Below are 26,774 nucleotides of genomic sequence, written 5' to 3' on the forward strand. Positions count from 1 at the left end.
AATGAAATGAGGAATGATTAGTGTGAATGAATGAATGAGGGGTGAGTTTAAATGTACATGGGAGGAGAAAGTTTGATGTAAACGTGGAGCTTGATGTAAATAACAGACTCGCTTTGACCCAACAGGTCGGTTTGGAAACCCCAATTGAACATCACGTGATCTCGTGTTGTGAGGATCAGATTTGTGTGGTGAAAGGATCCCGAAGAGGCCCGATGGCGGAAGCCGAGCAGCTGGTTCGGAGAGCGCGGGAACTTGCGCCTCGGGATTCGTGCGCGGCCCAGGCCTGGCTGCTCACCGCCCGCAGCCTTTTCCCGGCCTGTTTTGCCATCCAGGTATCATTCATTCCGTCCGGGGATTGATGGTTGCTGTCGACTTGTGGGTTATGGAATCTGCGTGTCGATGCTCGATGTTTTTTTGCAATGTTTGTCGGTACCAGTACAGGCCCGTAGGCTTAATACAGGCTCAGTATTAAGGGGGGCATATGAACTGTATGGGGGGGGGCACAATTATAATATTTAATTTTTTTTTTATAACCCAGTATGCTATTGTATTCATGCAGCATTGACGCATCTATACTGAGGTTGCCGTCTCATACTATCCAAATTGATCTCAGCTAGATTTAATATGTTCCGATGTTTTTGGCCTTAAATTATTCGAATGCAGGAGAGTCGCAACAAACTGGCCTCATTCACAATGCAGATATTCAATGATTAGACAATTGGTACCAATTCAGGTGCACTTACACAAGGTGTTGTGAAGAATTGGCATTAGAAAATTAATATACCAGAGATACAATGACTAAACAATGGGGGAGGTTGGCACCGGAATCGGTGCACTTTCAAATAAGATACAGTAGGCTATGACCTGCGATCATCACGTTAAACTATCAACAGCAAATACGACCAGCCTGAAGATACCACAAAGTCCGCATTTAAAGCAGTCAATTACACAGAGGTAAGGTTATGCACAAAGCACTAGATATGGGATATGCAAAGCACCAATCACAACATTTAACTTAAACGTCAGAAGTACAAAGCAACCGACCACGGCCACAACCACACACGCATCACCAGCAGTCGCACACACAATCTGAACTCCTCGTATAGTTTTTATACCGCTGTACTCGCTGTGAGAAGAGCTGCAGGCGACTCGTCTCGGTGTGGAATCTTCTGAGGACCTTCTCCTTCCATTCATTCAGGCATTTACGTGTGAGGTCTCTCTCGAAGGCCAGCCGTACCAGCTGTGCCTTGCGTGCATGGCGCATGGACCGTCGATGGTCAGTGAAGACATTCCTCGATGTTGAGAATGAGTTTTCACACATGGCAGTGGACGCACTAAATGTTAGTCCAAGTCTCATAGCAGTCACAACACTTGGCATGGCTTCCAGCGTTTTGTGGTATGTTGAGAGGAGTTTTTGTGTTGTCCATCTCTCATTTGGCTGCTTTTCTGTCTGTGTGCGAATATACTGCTTTGCAACCACACACTCTGTTTCACTGATGGTTGACTTTGTTAATGTCATGATGTGCTGGAGCAAGTGGGGATCCAAAAACGTGCCATTTTCAGGATTCAAGGCAGCGAGTGAACGGGCGAGTTGTGTGTTGCGCTCACTGAAGCGCTGAGCTATCTCTCCAAGCACAGTGTCAATTGCGCTGTAAAAATAACCCTCTGCAGTTCCGTCTTGTCGTTGTTTTGTCCTGTAGTCTCCAAAACTACAAACTGTTCCAAGTTCTTATGCATTGTGCGTCTCCGTTTTGGTGGTGCAGGTGTAGAAGTGCGAGCATCGTTGGCCTTGTTCCACGGATCAGTGAACTCATCCTCAGAGCGGAGTTTCTTCACACACTCTGTAGCACTCGACATCAGTTCCAACCCCGTTAGCAAGTCCATGTCCTCTGCCTGCAAGAGTCTGTTAGGGCCATCTAACAACATCAGCAGTTTTTGTACAAAGATAGCAGTGAACATGAAGGCAGGCCCAGAGACTTCCCGCAAAAGCCCAATCGCCTCCATCCTCATCTCTGCACCGTAGGCGCGTTCTGCATCAATCTCCGACAGTAAGGATGTGATATCCTTAAAAGATCCTATGATCACAAACACGGTGGCTAAATGTCCCGTCCACCTTTGATCAAAAAGTCGTTTTAACCGCTCACCTTTACACTGTGCAGCAACAGTGGGCTTTCTGAAGAATTTGTACAGGCAACAACAAACCTCGAGGAAATCAGTGACAGCTTTTTCTGCTGCCAGTGCGTGGATAACTACCAGATGGAGTTGGTGATTTCAGCAGTGCACATAGGGGATTTCTCTTTCCAATATCTCTTACAACAACTTTTGCACCCCACCGTGCTTCCCAGCCATTACCGAAGCCCCGTCGTACACCTGACTTAATATTTTTGACGTGTCAAGTCCTGTTTTTGTCAGCTCTGCAATTATTAGGTCTGTCAATATTTTTGCATCTCCAGCGTCGGCTGTAGCTATTGTGAGTAGACGCTCTGTTGCTTTATTTGATGCCGATACAAAGCAAATGATGATTGATATGTTCTCACATTCAGTGGGGTCCCTCATCCCATCCACCTTGATGGTAAACCACGATGTGCTTACTTCTTCCACGATGGCATCCGTCACAACATTACTCAATGTGCAGATCAGTTCATTCTGCATTCCCGGACTAGTATAGCTTGCGTTTCGTGGGATATGCTTTATTATTTCGGCTCGCTCGGTGTCTTTTTTGAGTGTGTAGTTTAAAAGCGAGAGAAAGAACCCACTGTGCTCGTCTGACATATCCTCAAAATTATCAAGGCTCCCTCTAAAAGGCATCTGATTTTTGGCAAAAAATCCCACAACATCTATAAGAGCAGACACATAGTACCGGTTTCTATTTAGCTGGTCAGCATTGAGGAGTGTGGAAATCTCCTTACCACAATCGATGCGCCTCTCATTCTCCTTCCACCTCAAAACACAAGTTAAATGTTCCTTTGAAGTTGCGTGTTTGTGAAACCCCCTGTCTTTCTCAACAGCATGTTTCCAATTCAGGTAGCCTCGCACTGTGAAAGTAGAGTCCACTGGGCCGCGTGCAGTGTTAAACTTCCTACATGGATAGCAGAATGCTACATCTGTCTGCACACTGTATTCCAGCCATTCATTAACTGGTACCAAGAGGACACAAACGAGCGACTCTTGTTCTGAAACAGATGGCCAGGGTACCGCTGGAGAACAACTTGATTCGGTCTCTCACTTGCAAGATCATCGGGAAGCGGCTTGACAGTCACACTCGATCCTGAGGCCACCGCCGAGCGTGGCAACTCGGCTGCCTGCGCTGGGGCTCCAGCTGCAGGGCTAATGTTGCTGGCTTGGCCAGGTTGGCCAGCTTCTGTCGGTATTTCATCGACATGATTGTCTCCTCCTCCTCCTCCTCCTCCTCTTCCTCTTCCTCTTCCTCTTCCTCCTCCTCCTCCTCCTCCTCCTCCTCCTCCTCCTCCTCCCACAACATGTCTTTCATAATCTTTATTTTCGTCGGTTGCATTTTTTCCTTTTCTGAGCCATTTTCGTTTATCCATCATCCACGTCTTTTTCTCCTGCTGCGAGCTCGTGCTCTGTGATTCGTCCCTCGTGACTCGCGTCACTAATCTGACGACTCGCGAGATTTTACGGTTGACGGTTTTATTTATTAAATGATGCATGTATCAAAAACAGGTTTTATCTGCATCATTTCAAATGGAAGCATGATTGCAAACACAAATATTTTTAATTCTTATTATAAAATTACTTTTGAAAGATGGAGGGTTTACGGGTTGTGAAGGTCATGCGGTGCACGTGCACTTCATCTTTAATTATGTAAATTTATGTATTTTCCTTAATCATATTATGACTATATTACATTTATACCTAACTTACAACCAATCAGGTAACCTGCTTAATAGGGCCTCCATATCGAATATGCTGATTGCCTATTCCTTAAAACTAAATGATCCATGATATATTATATACTAGTAAAGGTGCCCTTCTTGGACGGGCGTCACTGGCAACATATGGTAAAAGACAGATAGCATGAATGTATTTTAAACAATATATTATATCATTTTTATCCACTGATTATCATTCAGGTTTTCCCCTTCGACTGTCCCGCAGTAGCTCCACTTCGATGACATTACCATGTAGTTTAGTGACTACACAACGTGTACCATTCGTGAGTTCCGGAGGATCCATAGAGCGCATTAAAATTACTGGGCACCCTACTTTAAAGTGATCCAAAAGGCCGGATCAGTTTTGTGTACATATTCATATCTTGTAGATTATTGCTGGCCAGATCAGTTTCGTCTACATATTCATATCTTGTAGATTGTAGCTGATTCTGAAACTGTTAACAGCATGTCGATCGGATGGTTCTGTGATTTTCTACGGTAGTAAACAGAAGTATGACTTAAGCCTGTACGCCACTATGCGGAGACCCGAGGACCTAATATTTCACAACAAACTAAAAACTCACAAAATTTGAAGATATTTTAAATAAACAATTTATTATAATATCAATTAAATATCATTTTTATCCATCGATAATATGAATTGTTCTTGACAGCTATAGTTGTTCTCCTGGGATCTGCGCATCCATCCACAATCTATGTTCTAATGAAGTGCAGTAGGAATAATAAAAACGGCACCATGCGGGAGTGTAGGTAATCTCTCCAAAGCTCTCGGAAAGCCTTAAAATGCATCACGATCGGTTTGATTGTGAACAGATATACGGACGGACAGATATCGAGACCGGTTTTATTAGGTCATCATGAAGGTACTGCTTGATATTACGCATTGAAATAGAGATATGAATACTTAAGTGAGTTTATTATATGTCTATGATTGATAGCTTATTAACAGCTCAATAACATGAGCAATTTACTATGGCGTATAGTGATTAATAATAACATACTCTACAAAAGGTTTTACGAACTCATCTTAGTGGTCCTCAAAAAATGGGAAACATTTTTATTTCTTTTTTGTACAATAATTCCTCCCATTTTGCAAATGGAGAACATGAACCGTTTAACTACCATAATCATCAAAATTAATTTTGAGGGGCCTCTTAAGGAAGACAATAATATCATCTATATTAATATTTCGGCACGCCCCTTTTTTTTTCCACCATCAGATTTTCCACCATCAGATTACTATATATGTCAAAGCTTGTTTCATTTCATGCAGTAACAAAAATCTGATCGTGGAACAAAAAAGGGGCGTGCCAAAATATTAATATAGATAATAATAAGATTTAACTACCATCATCAAAATGAATTTTGAGGGGCCTCTTAAGGAAGACAATAATATCATTACTATATATGTCAAAGCTTGTTTCATTTCATGCAGAAACAAAAATCTGATGGTGGAACAAAGAAAGGGGTGTGCCGAAATATTAATATAGATAACCACCCACAGCATCGACATTCGACACGAGATCTTGCGGCTGTCTGTCGTCTTGGCTGCTGGCGTTGGTGCTTGCGTTATTATCTTTTATTTTGTGGGCTTGGACTGTATTGTCTTGCCAATTGCTTTTGGAGATGTGCTGGCAAGCGCATACTTATCTCTTGACTGTTATTCAAAGAAGGATATTATTTAAGAACAGTTTATCCAAGAAGGCCTTATTATTCACCACGTTGAACATCTGGAAGAAGGGTTTTAGTTCACACAGGTGAACTCTTAAACAGCAAGGAGTTCACAGTGGGCGCTCGTCCTGAAACATTAAGCTGTTCACAGGGTGCAACACGGCATAAATGGGTGGCGTACAAGTGGGGGAGGGGGGGCACCAGATGCGCCATTGTGGGCATTGCACCCAAATGCCTCCCCCCCTAGCGACGGGCCTGTACCAGTAGCGACAATACTGTACATCACGAGTGTGCGTGTGACGTCATCACGTTTGTGACGTGCCCTCGTGGAGTGCACAAGCTGCAAACCGAGCTGCCCTCTCACGTCAACGCTGGTCCTTCAACTCTTCCTCTCCTGATGTTACTTTCCCTCATGTACACGTTTATACCATCTCGTCTGCACTTTCTTGTTTTGCAAACAAACTCAGGAATCGTGCAAGAGCGAGAACATGGAGCGAATCGGGACATGAGGCCAAAGAAATAAATAAATACAAATATCAGTTGATCGTCCGGATTATTATTATTTTGTGAAAGGAAGGAGACCTTTTTTATTTGTTACTCGCAAGTACCACCCTTCTCTTCGCTGACGATAATAGGAAGTGCGGGGGGGGGGGGTGGGTTAGGGACGAAGGAAAAGACGATCAAGGGGATGGGGAGAGGAGGGGGTGGGAGTGGGGCCGGGGGTGGGTTAGGGACGAAGGAAAAAACGATCAAGGGGATGGGGAGGGGGTGGGAGTGGGGCCGGGGGTGGAGAGAGGTATGTGGGAGGAGGGTGCTGCACTCTATTGGGATGGGGTAGAGCGAGGATGGGACAAAGAGAGACGGGTGGGGGTAGGGGAGTTAGCAGATAGAATGTTATTGTTTATGAACAACACACACACACACACACACACACAGCTTTTTATTAGTATATATATATATATATATATATATATATATATAGATATATATATATATATATATATATATATATATGTATACAGAAGGTGTAGGATAATGTCCAATGGAGATAGGGAGTGCTCATCACACACTACTTGTTTCGATTTACCCACCGATCACATCACGTGCCTTCTGGTTGAATGGTTTGTATTAGCGGTTGCAATCGTTTGGGTGGCAGACGGACCGTTGTTCTTTGCTGATTATGCAGTTTTACCGTGTGAAACATAATCCGTGGTGATGCTCACCATAACAGTCAGGAGGTTCGTCTGATGTTTAAACGACGAATGTCATCATTGGTTAGATATTTATTGGCATTCATTCTGTCCTGATGAGGGCAAACAAGTCCAAAAATCCATACCGGTGGTTCTGCGTGATGTTTAACTGATGTTGACCATGTAATGTTTGTCATCAAGGGCATCGTCCACTTCGAGTTTCTACCACAGGTCAAACAGTGAATCGATACGTGTACAAGGAGATCCTCCGGCACCTCGTGAGATCAGTCCGGGACAAGAGGAGGGATCTGTGGGAGAACAACGCCTGGGTGTTCCACCATGACAACGTCCCTGCTCACAGTGCCCTGAGCATCTGACAGTATCTAGCGGAGAGGAACGTGCCAACTCTGGAGCAACCCCTGTATTCGCCAGACTTGGCCCCTTGTAATTTTTTTCCTATTCCCCAAGCTCAAGGGGGTGATCAAGGGTCCCAATCAATTTCCTGATGTAGAGGCCATCAAAAGGGCCGTGACGACGGAGCTCCGGAGGATTCCAGAAGAAGCCTTCCGGGGGTGCATCGAAGCGTGGAAGAAGAGGAAGGACAAGTGTGTGAGACTGGAGGGAAACTATTTTGAAGGGGACAAGCTGTGATTTCAACATTTTTTTTTGGAATAAAATATCTGTGAAGTCCGTCCCGTTACTTTTTAGACGGACCTCATATATGTATATGCATGTATATTTTTGTATGTATATATATATATATATATATATATATATATATATATATATATATATATATATATATATATACATATTGTTGCGGTCCTGGGGTCGGGGGGTGGGGGGGGGAGGCTACCTCGGGTTCCCACCAGACTCCGGAATCGCAGGCCGTCGCATACGGATATCTCCGTGATGCGGCAGTCGCTAATCGACCATGAACGCTAATAACTCAACCACGTGACCTAGGGTCCTCTGTCTAAGGTTAAGTGGTTACCTAAAATAGTCAGGTGACCTAATTACCGGGGTCATGCCCTCTACGCCTTGTCCAAACCGGGTCACCTTACCGGATCAGAACGAATCGTTGGGAGATAACGTCCCAGTTAGGCACGGACCATGCTGGATCAATGAAGGAAAAGACGAAAACAAGCTGGGAACATTTCTATACAAGCACTTATTAACAATTAGGCGAGGAAAAGTTTGTGGCACGGTAAATGGGTTCATTGTTATGTACAAAAAGGGATAGCAAGGAATTCATGGGGTGTGACAAAAGAAAGCAAGCAACTTACTAAAGCAGACACAGGGCAGACTTGTACATTATATCTTCTCCACTCTTAACTTAAGCTAGGACAGGCGCCATCACATACACGCACACACGCAAACCCGATGAAGATGAGATAATCAGAAGGAAGGAGAGGTGATGAGGGCTAACGGCCTCGCAATACCTTGCACGGTTGGTCGACCGCGCTACCCAGTACACTTTGGGGGATGCTCCGCTGAGCGATCTCACCTTAAGAGTCGGCGCGTTGTCTCTTGCTAATCAATGTACACTGTACAGGGGCTCGTGGAAGCGCATTCACCGGTCCAGATAGTGGGTGGAGCAGGCAGGCAAGGAAGGCAGGTGGAGTGGGCGGACCCAGCAGGCGAATAAGGCGGGTGGAGTGGGCGGACCCAGCAGGCAAATAAGGCGGGTGGAGTGGGCGGACCCAGCAGGCGAATAAGGCGGGTGGAGTGGGCGGACCCAGCAGGCGAATAAGGTGGGTGGAGTGGGCGGACCCAGCAGGCGAATAAGGTGGGTGGAGTGGGCGGACCCAGCAGGCGAATAAGGTGGGTGGAGTGGGCGGACCCAGCAGGCGAATAAGGCGGGTGGAGTGGGCGGACCCAGCAGGCAAATAAGGCGGGTGGAGTGGGCGGACCCAGCAGTCAGCAGGCGAATGCAGAGATCCACAGAGTGAACGGCTTTGAGATCCATCTTTTATCGGCCCCATGGTGTAGGGTGGGGTTATTATCCGAAGCGATGCGCTCCTATTGGACCCTGGCCCCGCGTTGCCAGGGTCCTACGGCCGGAAGTGGTCCTATTCGTACATCCGGCGCAACATGGCCGAGCCGCGGAATTGACTTGCACTGGACACCGTGACATGAATCTCCCTGCACTGAACTCCCAGGTTCCGGCGACCGGCCGAGGGTCACGTCGGTCCCGCATGCTCGTTCGGGCACTCTCTGTGCTCTGTGGTTGGCACTGGTCAATGCGCTTGTTCCGTCCGCATGCCATGCGGTCCGAGCGGTCGGGCCGTGCAGTACGCCTCTGCTTGTTGGTTACTGCATCGAGGCGGAGGTGCGAGATGACCGCTGCCATTTGCGAGAGATGTTGGTGGCCGAGGTGGCGAGTGAAGGTCTATGGTGAGACGCATCCGTTGTAAATCAGTGCGCAGCCTGAATGAGGATGTGTGCCATGCGGGTCCCGTACAGTGCGGTGGTGATTATCACAGGGCTGCGCACATGTTCTGTTATCTTGCATTTGCGCCTGCTTTGCTTTTATCATGGATTGAAGGAAAGGATTGGATGTAAATCAGGGTTGAAAAGAAGATGGATATAATTATTGGATGCAGATTCGAATGAAAGGGGGTGCCACGTGCAGTCTGGTGGTGGAGAGTTTCTCATCGTTGTGATTTCCACAGGCAGCCATCTGGGTGCGGTGCCTGCTTTGACTTGTTTCATGGATAAAAGGAAAGGGTTGGAATGAAATCTTGATTGAAAGGCCCACTCAATGCACTTCGTCTCGCTAACCCATTAGACATGAGGGGAAGGTCTAACTGCATGTACACTAACAAAATAACTGTCTGGGGATCACTGTATGTTGGGTGCCATTGCCTCAGAGGGACAAACAGACGGCACCGCGACCCGTCCTTTTATAGACCCTGTGGTGCGGGGCGGGGGTGATGACCCGAAGCGGTGTCATCACCCGAATCGGGTGCTCTGGTTGGGCCCTGGCCAGCACACGGCCCAGTCGCTATGGCTCGAAGCAGCCTTACTTTACATCCGGCAAGACGATTCCGAGTTGTGGACTCGTCTCGCTCCGAACACGTGACAAATTGCTCTGCACCGAACTCCCGGGCCGTGCCCCGGCGACCAGCGGTCAGCGTCGGTCAATGCACTGCCTGTCCGCACGCCATGCGGCCCGAGCAATTCGGGCCATACAGCACGCCTCTCCCTGGCAGCAGCCCCACTGGCCAGAGTGCGAGAAGATGTCTGCGGAAGACACCCGCAGGTGGTGAGCGAAGACCGATGGTAAGATGCAATTGTAAGCCCATGCGCAGACCCCAACAAGATGTGTGTGCTATTCTTACCCCGCTCTGTGTACGATAATAAATTATCATGGGGCTGCGCGCGGGTCCTCCCGCCATCGGGCATGCGGTTATTTATTACAAGCTGTGCCCGTGTCTGCTCCGATCCGTGTCAGGAATTGAAGGAAAAGATTGGATATAATTATTAGATGGAGATTTGGGTTGGAAAAAAGGATAGATATGATTACACTTGTCTGCAAAAATAGTTTTTTTTTCTTGCATGGACTTTGGAAACTGTTTTTGGCTAATTTTGGGCTGCTGAATCCAAATCTGAGCTCAGATTTTCTCTATCACATCAAGTTTTTGTGCTATCTGTATGCTCCATATTCATGGATTTTTACAAAAGTTGACCATCCAGTCTGCCAATCTTGGTGGGGATAAAACAGCAAAAGCTTGATTATTCCGAGTACCCGTAGCTGTAAACAGCCTGCCATGAGCAAAGTGGAGTTATTGTCTGATTCTCTTAAAAGAATCAACGTATGCATCAGTAGTTTACGTCTGTGACGTATTTGTGACTTGCAGCTGTGAAGACTACCTAATCTGCTGTGAAAGACTCTACCTAATCTCGCGAGACGTGAGCATTACTGTATTACGCGATTCTCAGTGGGCAGGCACAGCTGACTCAGTGGGGTTGTTTATACCGGTACTTGGTACCTTACACTGTAAGCTAGCTATGTCTACACCTTCAAAGAGAAGAAAGTGCTGTAACGACCCAGATATCTTCTGCTATATCTGTGGATGCTTCACTTTAGCACCTCAAAGACGCAACATCACTACATTCGTCAAGAGAGTGTACCGTGCCTACTTTAAAGTACCGCTTGGAGACCAGGACAAAAACTGGGCCCCTCATAAAGTATGCACAACTTGTGTCGAAACTCTGAGATCATGGTCTCAAGGATGCCTTGAGTGATGCCTTGTATTTAAGTGATGTACATCATGTTAAGGGGAACTTTTTCCACCGATATATTTAACTTGGTTTAGTGAAATTTGTAAACTTTTCATACATCTATCTATTATTCCAGCAATATCTGTGTGTGTCTGTGTGTGTGTGTGACTGCTGTTTCTCGACAACCTCTGGTCCGATCTAATTGAAACTTGCCAGATATATTGCTGGGGACCTGAGGATGTGCCTTTTCAAGGTTTGATATTAATCGGACAAGTGCTTTGCAAGTTATGGCCATTTATTTACCAAACCAATGGCAAGACACGTTGTTGTGTGGGCGTGGCCGATGGGGAAGGGAAGCTTAGCCACGTTCCCCATTACAGGTTACAACGTATGGGCTTCCGGAGAGTAATGACTTCGTGTATTCTAATAATTTCTCGATTTCTTATGCGCATTTATAGATAAACACAATGGCTAAGTTATGATCGTTTTCCTATTAGACGGTGTATAAATTTCGGTAAGATCAGAGTGCAGGTATGCTCCGAACCAGGAAGTAAATTATTTTTTTGCACTTTGTTTTTCGTGTATTCTAATAATTTCTCGATTTCTTATGCGCATTTATAGATAAACACAATGCCTCAAGTTATGATCGTTTTCATATTAGATGGTGCATAAATCTGGGGAACATCAGAGTTAGCTGGTATGCTCCGAAGCAGGAAGTAAATTATTTTTTGCACGTTTTTTTTTTCTCCTCTTTCCTCTTCTCTTTGTGTGTTTCCTTGCGATGACATTGGGAAAAGGCAAAATACGTTGGCGCTAATTGAATAATTGGCCATTAAGAATAAATTGCGAATAATCGTAACTGCCATATGCGAACTTCCGGACAGTGAGGACTTCACTTCCGGAGAGTGACGATTACTGTATTCTTTCTCGATTCTTTCTTTCTCGATTTCTGTACTTTCTCGATTTCTTTCTCGATTTTCTTAAACCCAATACCCCAATCCGGTCAGTGACGATTACTGTATTCTTTCTCGATTTTTTTTTCTTGATTTATCGACTTACTATATTCTTTCTTTCTCGATTTCTGTACTTTCTCGATTTTATTAAACACAATGCCCCAATCGAATCGTCATTTACGACAGCGAAGGAACGAAGCTGCGTGTCGTGCACGCGCAATGGAATCTGACGAAGCACGAGCTGCTCGCTTGACAGGCAACGCAACGCGCATGACAAGGCGTCGTGCAGCTCAAACGGATGAAGAACGAACTGCTCGCGTGGCAGCCAACACTGAACGCGAGGCAAGGCGTCGTGCAGAAGAAACGGATGAAGAACGAACTGCTCGCTTGGCAGACAACACTGAACGCGAGGCAAGGCGCCGTGCAGAGGAAACGGATGAAGAACGAGCTGCTCACTTGACACGCAACGCTATGCGCGTGACAAGGTGTCGTGCAGCTGAAACGGATGAAGAACGAGCTGCTCGCTTTGCAGACAACACTGAACGCGAGGCAAGGCGTCGTGTAGAAGAAATCCCTCACCAGCGAGAAGACCGGCAAGTAAGGGATGCCCTGCGCCATCAGGACGTACACCGTACGAGACTAGAGCAGGCTCACCGTGAGAATCGCAACCTTGCTCGATACGATGATACAGATTTCTTCCGAGAGCAACCTCATGTTGAGTACAGGCACGTGTTAAGCAGGACCGCATTATTTCAATGCACTAAATGCTCACATTGTGATGCTTTTGTGTAGACCGAGGAGAGAAGAGGATTTTGCTGCAACCACGGCAAGGTCGACCTTAAGCATGATCCTACAAATCCAAAACCCGGTTCAATTCCATCACAACCTCCAGATGCTATTAAAAACCTTTTTCTTAACCAAGACTTTGTGAAGCGCGCGAAACAGTATAACAACACGCTGGCAATGGCAAGTATCGGTGTCTGAGAGATAGGTATGCCTGGCTTCAATCCTGGAGTGCGCATACAAGGTAAGGTTTACCATTACATTGGTGCTCCTCTTGCCGATCTGGGTTGTACCCCACGCTTTGCTCAGATCCAGTTTCACGATCCAGCCCATGAGCTGGAGTTTCGTCGTGCCCACACCTCGAACAGTAGCCTGAATGAGCATTTTTTGCTAAGAGCACAACAGGCCATTCATGAGTGCAACCCATACGTCCAGCAATTCAAATCAGCCATTGAGTTTGTGGTTCATAATGATAGTGCAAATGAACTGAAAATTGTGTTAACAGGTCGCACGCGGCGCCGAGACCTTCATCATGGTACCGTCAACCTTCCCTCACCAGACAGCAATGTGGCTGTCATTGCTCCAGGGGCAATGACAACAGAGCAGTTTGGAAGGCTGGCAGTCGGTGTTCACCTCAGAGGAGGAGGTTTACAGACAATAGACGCCATGCATCCAGCGTATGACCCTCCATCATACATACTTCTGCTACTCTGCGGCTCCCAGGGGTACCACACTGAGTTAGCAGGGATAACGCCAACATCTTTCTACCGCTACCATCTCCAAGTACATGATCCTACTCATCACTTCAATCTACTACTTCGTGGTGGAAAGTTGACACAGCAGTACGTATGCGACATGATGGCAAAAATTGAGTCGCACCGTCTCAATTGGATTCGCTGCAACCAGAAGTCAATTAAGGCAGAAAAGTATAAGATCATCGTTGATGTGTTGAACAATGACGCTGAGGTGCTACCTGGACGCCTCACCATTCTGCCGCCGTCAATTTATGGGTCACCACGTTGGTATGCCAAAGAGTTTCAGGATGCAATGGCTTTAGTCCGAGTCAAGGGAAAACCTGACTTTTTCCTAACATTCACCTGCAACCCAAAGTGGCCAGAAATTAAACAATCACTTTTTGAGGGTCAGTCAGCCAATGAAAGACCTGATATCATCGCCCGGGTGTTTCATATGAAGGTGGAAGCACTCAAAGCAGACCTCCTCAATAATGACATGTTGGGGTATGTGGACGCTTATGTGATGGTGAAGGAAACGCAAAAGCTCACCTTCCCCATATACACATGCTCCTGACCGTGGTACCTCGCGACAAGCCCAGAACACCAGCAGATGTCGATTGCGTGGTCTCTGCTGAGATTCCTGACAAACGCACAAATCCGGAACTACACCGTATCGTGACGTCACACATGATTCACGGCCCATGTGGGGAATGGAACATCTCGAGCCCTTGCATGGCAGACCGGAAGTGCACAAAGGACTATCCCAAAGCCCTACGAGAAACGACAAGCTTCTCTGATGACTCCTATCCCTTGTACAGAAGATGGTTCTGGCATGTGGTTTGAAAGTTTTTTGTTTTGTTTTGTTTGCACCTACGGGCACACACCTACGGGCATGCACTAGTTAAAAATAATGAGAAAATGTGTAAAAAGCAAGCATGGATTATATGTTAATGTATGATTAAATTATGTACAAGCAAGCATGGATTATATGTTAATGCATGATTAAATATTGTAATTGAAGTAGGTACCTTTCATTGTAAACATTTTTGCATCTATCGATCTTCTAATGCAACAGTGTGTTTCAACTTCGAGTGTAAAATTGCTGTTTTCTCAAAAATAATGATTTTTCATAGTTCAAAAACCTGATGTGATGGGCAAAAACTAATGACAGATTTGGATTCAGCACCCAAAAGTTAGCTAGAATCTGTTGAAAAACCCCATGCAAGAGAAATCGTGTTGACCAGTGTTATTAGATAGAGATTTGAGTTGAAAAAGAGGATAGATATGATTGTTTGATGGAGATTTGGGTTGAAAAATACGCTCCGCGTTCATACTGTACGGTGTTGGTGTTTGGTGTGTTATTCGTATATTCCCCCGGGCACGGCATTCCTGCAGCGGCGCCATCGTGTTGTTGAGGCTTCTGGTCTCCAGAACAGTGGGTGGAGGTTGTTTAATGTTGGCTTCTACTGCTGGCCTTGGTCTTCTGCAAGGACGCATTCTTACAGTCAAGGGCGTGGCCGTGGCTTTTACAGGTGGCCGCTGCTTGGATTTATCTCAGGAATAATAGAAACAGAGTAGGCATGAAGTTAGAGATATAATCAGACCTAACTATGAGATCCACACAACGCACTGTCCCGTTTGACCCATTAGACAAGAGGGAAGGGTCCAGCTGTATGTATATTAATGAAATAACTGTCTGTGGACTACTGTATGTTGGATGCCGTTGCCTTGGAGGGATGCGGTTCCCAGAACCGCAACAATATATAGTAGAAATAGCATCATCTCTGGTGGCAAGTGGTATTGCAAATCATCCTTTATTTTGTGATATGGAGTATGCTATGTTGTCATCAATAATATTTCTTTTAAAAATGACAAAAATTATAAAGTGCATTTCCAAGATTGTGCTACAACACAACACATTGCCCACCGAAGGTGGGCTGATAAGAGTCCTCCTGCTCTCTGGGCAGGAGTGCCCGCCAGTGACACTAATTTTCTCCTTCACTGATCATGAATGGACGTTCCTTTGTCCTCCACTTGTACTCCAATATGGCTGCAGGGTCATGTGTTTGAAAGCATAAAGCTGAATGTTACCGGTACCGACTAAATATACAGCCACTTAATTGGATATTCAGTCACTATTGGAGGATTGGCATGGTGAATTGAAATAAGTTGCTCTGTCCTGTTTGTTTTGCTTGTGATATCCTCCTGATATGGTATCTGATCTGTTGACTTGCATGCAGTATGAGATGTACGTGATTGAGAAGAATTCGTGGAAGACAGCTGAGGCAGCGAGACTTCTCTACGAGATGTATGAGCAATTACTGTACCTTGATTCTTCCTTGCTCTCTGTTGTCTTTTGATTTTGAGATCTTTCCCCTCCCCCTCTTTATTATCGCGATCTGGGAACTAGTTGTTCATTGTTGTTTAGCTCCTCCATCAGCCAAGATTTCTGTATACCAATGTATTTTATAAAATTTATTATTTTATTTTTTTAAACAGAATGTAGGGCTCATAATGGATCTGCCACACACATGAATACACAAGACACAACATGGAGATACGCACAGGACTGTTAGACGAGAGTCTAGACAAATACAGTGACTGAGATTGTGGGAAGTGTCACTTCTGGGGGTACTCTGGGTACAAGCGACGTCGCAACAATGGTGCCCCATTTCTCACCGCACTTAGCGGGGCATTTTGTAAGGAGGAGTTTCCTCCTCCCCATGAATGTCAACCTTTTGGGATTATCCATGCTCTTATCCATTTAAATGTTGAGCGTTAAGCAAGGAAGCAGTGCGTACCATTTTCAAAGTCTTGGTGTGACTTGGCCAGGGTGTAAGACACTGACCTCTCAGATGTATAAAAGGCAATTCTGCCCATCTATCCTGCCTGTTAATGCTTATGACAAAACTCCAGCATTACGTTTACATTTGCATTACAGAACACTCTATTCCATTAACAGCCTACCAAGAGAAAAGAATAGGTAAGGGCAGGTATGAGTGGTGGGGAGATACGCACACGCACACGCACACACATCCTATTTTTTTATTTATTAAAGTGCATAGTCGAGGCTTGTGGAAGAGATAGTATACTGAACGGACCACGTACTACTGAACAAGGCCGTACTTGAAAATTGCAAAATGCAAAGAACCAAATTGTCCACCTCCTGGATTGACTACAAGAAAGGTTTTGACATTATCCAATATTCGTGGATGATAAAATCCATGCAAATATACAACATCGATCCCCAAATAATCAAACTGATTTAGAAAGCAATGGAGCTCTGGAATAACACATTGATATTACAGCACTCAGAAGGAAATATTGAAATACCAGTTGTGAAGATACGGCGTGGGGTCTTCCAGGAAGACAGTCAGTCTTTCCCCCTCTTGTTTTTTCTGGCTCTGGACCCACTTATAGTGGAGCAGCAGGGGCCACTAAAAGAGGGAGATACCCACACCAGCAGTACCACATTTTCTAATGTGGTTATTATTGACCACCTACTATCCCTGTACATGAAAACCAATGATGCCAGTCTGGGAAATGGTGGCATTCTGAGAAATAGGTCAATTAAGGTCGTTGACCCCTGAATTGGGCAATATTTACTAAAACAGCTATAGTTTTTATAATTTTCATGTTACAATACCTTGATATACATCAAGCTGATCCTAAGACAATAGGCTATAACATACAATAACAAAAAAGAACATGTGGCTGAAAATAGTAAGTACAGAACCAATTTTATTACAAATTTTGCCCCAAAAATCCAAATTTTCATATACTTTTAGCATCACTCATCACATGCATAAAATAAAAGTATCAAATATTAAGCATTAAAAAGTTTCTCTTGAGTCTGCTGCAATTATTCATATATAATACATTGTATTATCTTAAGTGTAAATCACATTTTCATCACATTTTGTCCAAGATGCCTGAAAATACCTGAAAATGGTATTATTCAGTACTCATGGCATAAGACCATTAATTTGATTGATTTCATATTTATTAAGAGAAAAATTTGTTTCAAATATTATATTGTTACGAATCTACGCCCGCCCGGCGTGCGAGTGACCGCGTTAACTAATAACGGCCGCTCGCCCACCGAACGGACAATTCAGTCGTGACTTTCTGGAACAACGCCAGAAACCAGTCACGGGTGGGTTTTTAATCCCACCACGGCCCAGTCCGTATTCTACCCGCGCGCGACAGGGTCAATCGACGAATATCAATATACCTAAGTATTCGCGCGGGTAACCTACCGAGGGATCCTACCTCGGCGAAGGCCTGTCTGCACACGAACCGCTTAAGCGGTTCGTTCCGTTCTGGGATAACCGAGCGGGTATTATCGCCAGACCTCGCCAGACCCGATTCTATTATCGGTATTCAAAAACCAACTAGTTCTCCGAAAAACAATACGGCGGTTCAATGGGGGAAAATGACACGACGAACGGGGTACATTTAAATAAGCACATTTATTATACAGCACATATACAAACAATCATGCAGTCATGCAGGTAAGCAATGATGGAAAAACATGCATACAGTTGTTTGTTGAAGACTGTGGGATGGGGGCAAAGACACGGGCAAGGCGAAAACACTTCAACCTATTATAACTATAAGACGATGGTTACATATAGTGTTATAAGACACTACAACTATAAGACTATGGTTATTATGTACATTTACTTACGGGACTCGGCGCCACAACATTCATTCAAAGAAAAACAAGGAAAAGACCCCCTCACAAACAAGGGAGTCAGACTGGACCTCTTGGGTCTTTATGGCGTGGGACTTGGCAGACCGAAAGAGTCCCACGAGACCGTTGCAGGTTACCTGCACCCTCGTGGTGCCTTGATGCGGCGAGTCGCGACGTCCCGTCCCCACGGCAGCTAGCGTAGCCGCGGTTGCGCCCAGGCCTTGCCAAGCGGCAGGCGAGCTCTCTCCGGCTCTCACCACACGCACGCGCAGGTTCGCATGACACAGCAGGGCTGCGCCTCCAGCCCGCGTCTCCCTCGCGACGCCCGGACCTCCACCGACCGACCGCTCCAAGTTCCTGACTCGGACACGAGCCCAGATCTTCACGCAGCTCCTTGGCGCGATTCTCCTCTGCACAAGCAGCAACTCCCGAGGGCGATTCAGCGACGACCGAGAGAGCGGCAGCAACCCCAGAGAGAGATAACGACCGCTCCGTGCATGATTTTTAATTACCCACGCTCCGCCCCTCCGCTCTCGCCCCGCCCTCCTTCCAGAACATGCGGGAACCTTCTTGAAGGAAGCGTTTTCCCGCCAAATCGGGGACGCTCCCTCGCTGCTGTATTTGTCTTCTTCCACACGCCGGGTGGAATTCACCGTGGAGACGCCATTCGTCCGGGGGAGGGGGGAACGGGGGCCGCCTGCTTTCCCTCGACGAAGGCCAGGCCTCTGGCAACCGTGTGCCGAGGTGGAAACGCGGTGGTGTGGTTAAGGTGGTTCTGTGAAGCGGTTGGTCCAAAATAACGATAGCAAAGAATGAAGGCTAAGTCAAAGATCACAGCCCTGTCGACACGAATAAATCCCATTAAACAACGGTGGGGAAATCTAACTGAACACGGACTTATTGGCATAACTAAGGACCTATATGGTGTTCTGCGAATTTCCACAGCCGTAACAATATCAACAACACACAAGGATGGATCCAGGATTTGTGTAAATGGGGGGAGGGGGGGGGGGTACAAATTCTTATATACTATAAATATTTTTTAAATGGTAATTTTTCAATGTACTTTGTTGAAAATAAATTTCAAAGAAATATTGAGGACTATAATGGCTGTTTGTACAAACTCTCCACTTTTGGCATCAAATGCAATCTTTCTAACAAAATTATCAGTTACTAAGATAAATGCCAGGAAACTGTCAACATTATTGTTACATATTATGTTGATATCTAGTCTGCATCTGAGTCTGAATTATCACTCTAAAATGCAGAGAGAGTAAAGGGATTTGAACATGATTTGTCCCCTCCATCCACCAAGGCTTCACAGGTGCATGCTGCTGTGCATGGTTGGCCACTCTCCAAGCAAGAACACTCCACTGCACAGGTATTGGGTTGACAGTCACACACAAGGTCATGAAACAACTCTGGAGCAGCTGGCGATTGACTCATCATTTGAGGCTGGAGACCAGTGCCACCTGGGCTGTGTTCGAAGCCATATGCTGTTGCATCAGGTAAGGTTGGAGAAGGGTAAGCAGCTTGTCTCCATATTAACAGCTGATATAAGCAGAGCGAAGTAGATGCAGACTGAAAGCGTCTTCTGTTGGTGGTAGTTTCTTTCCCTGGATGTTCCTCTGTCCAGTCTTCTGACACCTCAGGGCATTCAATGACATGCAGTTTGTCTTGCCATACATGTAGCCAACAAATTTGTGGCTGCCATTTCTATCTCCTTTGAAATGTTTTGCTCATCAGATCCTAGCAGACCAAGAGGCTGGAACTGGTCAGCTTTCTGCATCATTATCCTAAAGGCAGTGCGCTTTCCATGGCCGAAAAAAGAGCTTACCGTATCACAACCAATCATGCAGTAGACTGACAGAAGAATTCTCTGCTGTTCAGTGGTGAGTGTATCATAGATGGTGTGCACAGGTATATAACGGGTAAGCTGTGTGTGCCTGCCATCACGACCAGTCAAAAAGAAGATCTCTTTGGTCTTGATTGCTTGTCTATGGTGAATTAAGAGGACAAGAACATCAGTATAAGGGCTGCACACCACAATAGTCTGTGCCCCATCATCTGCTGCAGCTACAGCATGGAGGATGATTCTTGTGTCTGCTTCTTCTTGGTTGGAGCACAAGGAACTAACTTCTTTTACTCCTTCACATGTAATGGAAGATGCTTGATCTTCTTGACCACCACTGACAAAAATGGTCTGTCCTTCCTTCAATAGCTCTGGTGCATTTTCTGTGATATACTGTGTGTAGTACCGTGCCAAGTTTGCCTTGTTCTTCCCATGGGTCAAAAACTGCTTCCAGTTCTGAGGGATGAGTGCATCTCTTTTCACATGGTTGATGTGACCTTGTCCTTCACCTCTCCTTGCATGGGTTTGAGCTTTGATGCTATCCTTGGTGTATTTGTCAAAGACAATGTGCACTAGCTGGACTAGGGTATTGCTGGCTGTAATGGTGCTGCTGGTGTGCAGAATATAGGCAAGGAACCTTTGTGCGATGTTCTTGAAAGTCACCTTCTCTACAGTATACCACATGTTTTTCCATCAGAAAATTTGCTACATGGTAATATATCTTCATCACAAAACTATTCATAATTAAAAAAAAAATAGAAACAAATATTTTCATACTTGCATTTTAACAGAGAAGAGGGTGTCACATAAACATGCTGCAGTATGTGTAGTCTATCGCATCTGTTCAAGTGTGACTGACCTAATTTCATATACATTGTAAACTCATGGCTGATGAGAGTGCTATTTATAGCAGTGCCACATGTGGGGACCATCTCAGGAATGTGGGGGTCACATCAGGATTATTGTGGCGTATGGGATCATCTTATATAATCAAATATTCTTTGTCAGGGGCATTATTTTAGGGTTGGTTCAGGGTTTAGGGGTGGCACTTTTTTTTAGTGCATATGTATTTAGTGATATTGAGGAAGGGGGAGGGGGTGTTAGTACATAGGTATTTGTAACCCCCTTCCAAAAATTTTGGATCTATCCTGGTGTGTTATTGATATATTCATCAACAATATATTATTTCAGACATTTCATCTGAAATTTATTGTCATTTGCCATGAGTATTGAATAATACCATTTTCAGGTATTTTTAGATATCTTGGACAAAATGTGATGAAAATATGATTTACCTTTAAGATAATAGAATATATTATATATGAATAATTGCAGCAGACCCGAGAGAAACTTTTTAATGCTTAATATTTCATACTTTTATATTATGCATGTGCTGAGTGATGCTAAAAGTATTTGAAAAATGCGAAAATTTGGATTTTGAGGGCAAAATTTGTAATAAAATTGGTTCTGCACTTACAATTATCAGCCACATGTTTTTTTTTAGCAGCGTCTCACGTAGTGAACGCTGCTCTAAGAGAGCTCGGCGTTCTTCTTCTTCTTCTTCTTCTTCTTCTTCTTCTTCTTCTTCTTCTTCTTCTTCTTCTTCTTCTTCTGACAAAACCTTTATATTAGTACTCGGCTCTTTTATATACATGATCCGGATCTCCTTAAATACTGAACACTTGTATACATCCTCGCATTGACGGTGCCTTTTGAGAGCGTCTATCATGAACTTTTAAATATATTCGGACATTTGCTTTAAAGTTTCGAAAAGTTCACGTTACTATTTAAAGATTATTCCATTCAATATATTGTAATTTCGTAAATACGTAAATACACTATGACGGGTCTCGCTATTGGCTTAATCAAGGCACGTGACGAAATATCGGAAGTTGTTGTTGTTGTTGTTTTTTTTGTTTTTTTTTTTAGCCGACAAAACCTTTAGGATGCTGCTTTTGGACACATTTGTCCTTGTTTTGTTATTGCATGTTATAGCCTATTGTCTTAGGATCAGTTTGATGTATATCAATGTATTGTGACATGAAAATTATATAAACTATTGCCGTTTTAGTAATATTGCCAAATGCAGGGGTCAACGACCTTAATTGACCTATTTCTCAGAATGCCACCATTTCCCAGACTGGCATCATTTTTTTTTCATGTACAGGGATAGTAGGTGGTCAATAATAACCATATTAGAAAATGTGGTACTGCTGGTGTGGGTATCTCACTAAATAAGCCTCTTTTCTGGCCCCTGCTGCTCCACTATTAGTAATCTCATCAACAAGTAAGGACACGGATACACCTTTACAACCAGTAGTAGAACATCCAAAGAAACAGGAAAGGTGACACACTACGATGCATGGATGATTTAAAGCTCTTTGCACCGAATGATGAAAAATTGACAGAACAGCTAAAACTAGTAAAATGGTTCTCTGAGGACATTCAAATGGAATTTGGACTAGATAAGTGTGCCAAGTGCACATTTGTAGTAGATAAACCAACAAAAACAGACATAAAAATTGACCTTGAAACAACACAGCAATTAGAAAACAGAGCATCATACAAATACTTCGGAGTAGAAGAGGGCCACCAAATATGGCACAAACAAATGCACAAAACAATCACCAATGAATACTTGGTATAACGAAGCTGATCCTGAAAACGTACCTCTCCCCAAGAAATAAAATCGAAGTGACAAACCAACTCGTAGTACCAGTGTTCTGATATAGCTGCAGAATTGTAAACTGGCCCCAATCAGAAATCGATAAGTTGGACATCAAAACAAGAAAACTCCTCACCATCCACAAAATGTTCTACAAAAACCAGTGCATCCTGAAAATGTACCTGTTGAAACTAGAGGGAGGGAGCGGCCTGATGGAACTCGACCAGGTGCACAGAGCGACAAGTGCAGGACAAGCTGAATATGTGAAATGCTCGACACACTCTCGGATTCAATTTCTAAACAAACATGAACACTATAAACCTGAAAAAAAAATCTCCCCAATTCACCTTGCAAGGAATTTCCAAAAACAGGTGTGAATAGAAGATACCCCACAGGAAAATGAAACGGCAACAAATACAGGTCCAACAATTGCAAAAAAGATGAAATAAATATATATAAAGAAATATCAACAAATGCACACCAAAAACTGGGACAACGACAAAAGAGCAGGAAAATACATAAAATATTGACCGAGTTGGGATTGACAAAGAAGGCTCATTGGAATTGCTAAGAAGAGGTCAGCTCAACTGGGATGGAGAATGAATCATGATAAATGCCCAAGATCAAGGACATGACACCAATGGATTTAAAAAGATTGCAGGACTGAGTCAGACGGTCAAGTGTGATTCTACAAGACAGAAACAAAAAGTACTAATCACCTACTTTTGGGATGCAAAACAATTATCAGAATAACTTTACACACCATGGCACAACAAAGTATGCAAAGTGATTAATTTGCATATCTGCAAAGAATTCAACATCCCAGTTCCAGAAAACTCATGGAAACACGAATCAAGGGCAATCATTGAAAATATGGACGTCTTGCTTACGTACGACATGATGATCCCATCGAGCATGAACATAGGAAACAAAGCCTTGCGACTGGACAGTCTTCTCAGGAACAAGAAGGAAAAGACAGCATTGCTGATTGAGATATCAGTACCCAGCTATTTTGGCTTAAATAATGCACTAATCAAGAAAATGACCAAATACCAGGACCTCAAAAATGAGATCAAGAGATCTTGGAAGCTGAAGAGTATTGAAATTACACCACCAGTGATAAATGAAGCAAAAGGAATAATGAAGAGCCTCACTGAGACTTTGAAAACAATCCCCGGGAATATTACCACAAACGAACTACAATTGGAGGCAGTCTGGGATTCGGTGACGATTCTCAAAAGATCTCTCGGAACAAAACTGAGAACAACAAAAGTCAAACAGCTTGGTCCATGAACTATGTGCGATTCCTTACAGAAGCAGAAGTCAATACTTTGAGTCTTACGAGGACTTCGTTCCATTACATCTCCTTAAACCCACAAATGGAGATGACACACCACACACCACACACCACACACCACACACACACATCTCAAATGTTTTTGTTTTTTTTAGCACTTTTATTACAATTCCATTTTTGCTTTACATTAATTTGAATTAGTTTCCTGTATTTTGTGCTTTTACATCATTTCCCTCATCTTCCCGCACCTCAAGGTTCCTGCAGTTTCCTGATAAGCCAGCTCTCTGGCGAGAGGTGGCTACAGTCACGGCTGCACTCAGGTCGGATGTCCAGGACAAACAAATGGTGTTCCTGCGTGGTACGTTAGGATGAGGTTGAATTTGGGCAGGATATGGCTTTGTATTGCGTTAAATAATTTGTGAACTATCTTTTTTTATCAGATAGATTTGAAGGAATTTATTTTGAGATCAAAACTGACACTGATTAAACCCCATAATGTTGTTCTTCCACTCATCTCCATCTCATCATTTCTCTCTCCTTGCTTCCCAACCTTTTTCATTACCGTCTCGACCCAACCCTGTAGATGTCCCATCTTTATCAGATGTCCATTTCATTGCTAAAACACACTTGTTAGATGGTTGATATTGCAGTGGCTACAATTGTGCATTTTAACTGAAAGCCTTTTTTGCATATTCTTGAATTTTTCCTTAGGTATGCACATAAGGAATTTTAGCCTGTTGCCAAACGAAGAGATGTTGATATTTTATTTGAACACAAGGTTTGAGTTCATAAATCCACCATGCTCCAATATTACCAATCAAACAAGTGCATAAGATCACACACCTGCATGGAAAATATCAGATTGATGTGTTGTCATGTCATCTGGCAAATAGGAGAGGGATATCTAACAATGGTGAATGAGGCTCTTGTGCTTTAGAGAAAGTTGACTATAGGTATCGTGAACCTTTGCCCCATTCTTAAGGCCAAAAACGCAGTTGGGGAAATGCAAGTGCTGGATTTGTGCATGTGAAAGACCACTTCGGCAATTTAATATGGACAAAACCAACAAGCACAATTATATCTGTTGTTTAAAAAAAAAAAAATTTGTACACCATGTTGAGGCTCGTGTAAGAGCTAACATACAGAACATGTAACAAGGCAGGAGACAAGGGGGTGGGAGAGGGAAGCACAAAACAGAGGGGAACAGAGACAATAGGAGATCTGTGGAAGGGAGAGGGATGGGGAGGGATACATAGGGTAAACAAGATGGTACTACAGGGACTTTCAGGAAGGAAAACAGGGAATTTGAAGGAGGTGGGTTTGGGGTGGATTAATGGGAGTATAAAAGATCAAGATTTTGGATGGGGGAAGATATGAGATAGTAGGGAACAGCTGTTGTGAAGACCTGAAGGGAGGAGTGGGATTGAAGAGAGTGTGGGAGTTTGTTCCAGAGGTTGGGAAAAAATGAGGACTGGAAGAGTGAAGATGAGCAGTGATTCTTGATTTTTCACAGTTTCACCAGAAGGGGTTTTTGGTGAACCTTGAATGACCGGTGGAATTATGGGGAGGACAGAGTGTGGAGGGGGAGGGGGCAAGGCCGGGGAGGACAGAGTGTGGGGGCGGGCAAGGCCGGAGAGGACACGGTGGAAGACAGAAGGACCACCGACCTGCCTGCGGTGAGAGAGGGAGAGACCCAAAGACTCAGCTTAATCGCAGAAGATACCAATGATCCTAAAACCCTAGATTTCCACAGCATCAACCTGAGCTCGGTGTGAGGCAGGAGCACCACTGCAGAAGGGAGAGCAGTACTCCATCAGGTTGTGGATGACAGCTTTGTATGTGGTTCGAAGCTCAGGTGTGCCAAGGAAGGACTTTGCATGACATAGGATGCCCAGTCGTTGACTGCCTTTGGATGACAGCTTGAAGATGTGGCTATCCCAGGAAAGATTGTGGCATATAGTGAGGCCCAAAAGCTTGAATGAAAGGACTTCTTGAAGGGGATTGTTGAGAAAATAGATGGGGTGGAGGGGTTTGGAGGGGAGGTGGGGGTGAGGGGGGGGGTCAGATGGTTCCTTTGGAAAGATGCAGTGACAGTGTGAAATTTATCAGGATTGAAAGACATGTTCCAAGTGTTTGAGCAGCTTGTGATTTTATCCCGGTTTGCAGAGTGTGAAGAGGCTGCTGCCTGCCGATCAGAGGGATGAGAGATGGTACTGCAGAGGTTGGAGTCATCAGCAAAGAGATGAAGAGGATTTTCCAGAGAGTCTGAGAGATCATTGATGAAAACCAGAAAAAAGCACAGGGCCTAGGACACTGCCTTGAGGAGCTCCAGCCTGGACAGGAAGAGGAGATGAGAGAGAGAGCCATTAAAAGCCACGCGTTGACTTCGACAGGAGAGGAAGTCTGTGAGCCATGAGTGGAGATTGCCTTGAATACCATAAGAAGAGATTTGGTGAGCAGTGTGGGATGCCAGACCATATAAAAAGCTCGCGATATGTCAAGAGAGACGGCTCTGATGTCATGTTTGGCATTTAGGACCTCCATCCTTGTGGGGGAGGGGGGGGGGAAGCAGATGTAGAGTGACCTGGTCGAAACCAAACCGGTGGTCGGAAATCAAGCCATTTGAGAGGAGGAGTATTTGATGTTGGGAGCGATGATGGATTTTATGACCTTTCTGTTGATTGAGAGCAGGCTAATTGGTCTGTAGTTTCAGGGATCCGTTTTTGCACCTTTTTATGTAGAGTGGTAATGTTTGCTGATTTTCAAGCAGATGGCAGATAACCTTGAGTAAA

The 26,774-nt window shown here is 44.5% G+C and overlaps 1 protein-coding gene across 7 annotated transcripts in view; it reads left to right on the forward strand.

The window, feature by feature from the left end:
• Positions 1-20: 20 nt before the first annotated feature.
• Positions 21-26,774, forward strand: part of INTS10 (integrator complex subunit 10) — a 114,617-nt gene continuing 87,863 nt past the window's right edge. For 4 of the 7 annotated variants that reach the window (XM_085855643.1, XM_085855644.1, XM_085855646.1 and 1 more), the window contains exons 1-3: positions 48-332; positions 15,713-15,780; positions 24,237-24,340. In XM_085855643.1, the coding sequence (XP_085711769.1) occupies positions 213-332; positions 15,713-15,780; positions 24,237-24,340 (292 nt within the window). In that variant the 5' untranslated portion in view covers positions 48-212. The other 3 variants (XM_085855647.1, XM_085855645.1, XM_085855641.1) reach the window with 2 other exon arrangements.

This window comes from Eptatretus burgeri, chromosome 14 (assembly GCF_056783735.1).
Source record: "Eptatretus burgeri isolate ZD-2024b chromosome 14, Ebu_testis_v1, whole genome shotgun sequence".
Lineage (NCBI taxonomy): Eukaryota > Metazoa > Chordata > Myxini > Myxiniformes > Myxinidae > Eptatretus > Eptatretus burgeri.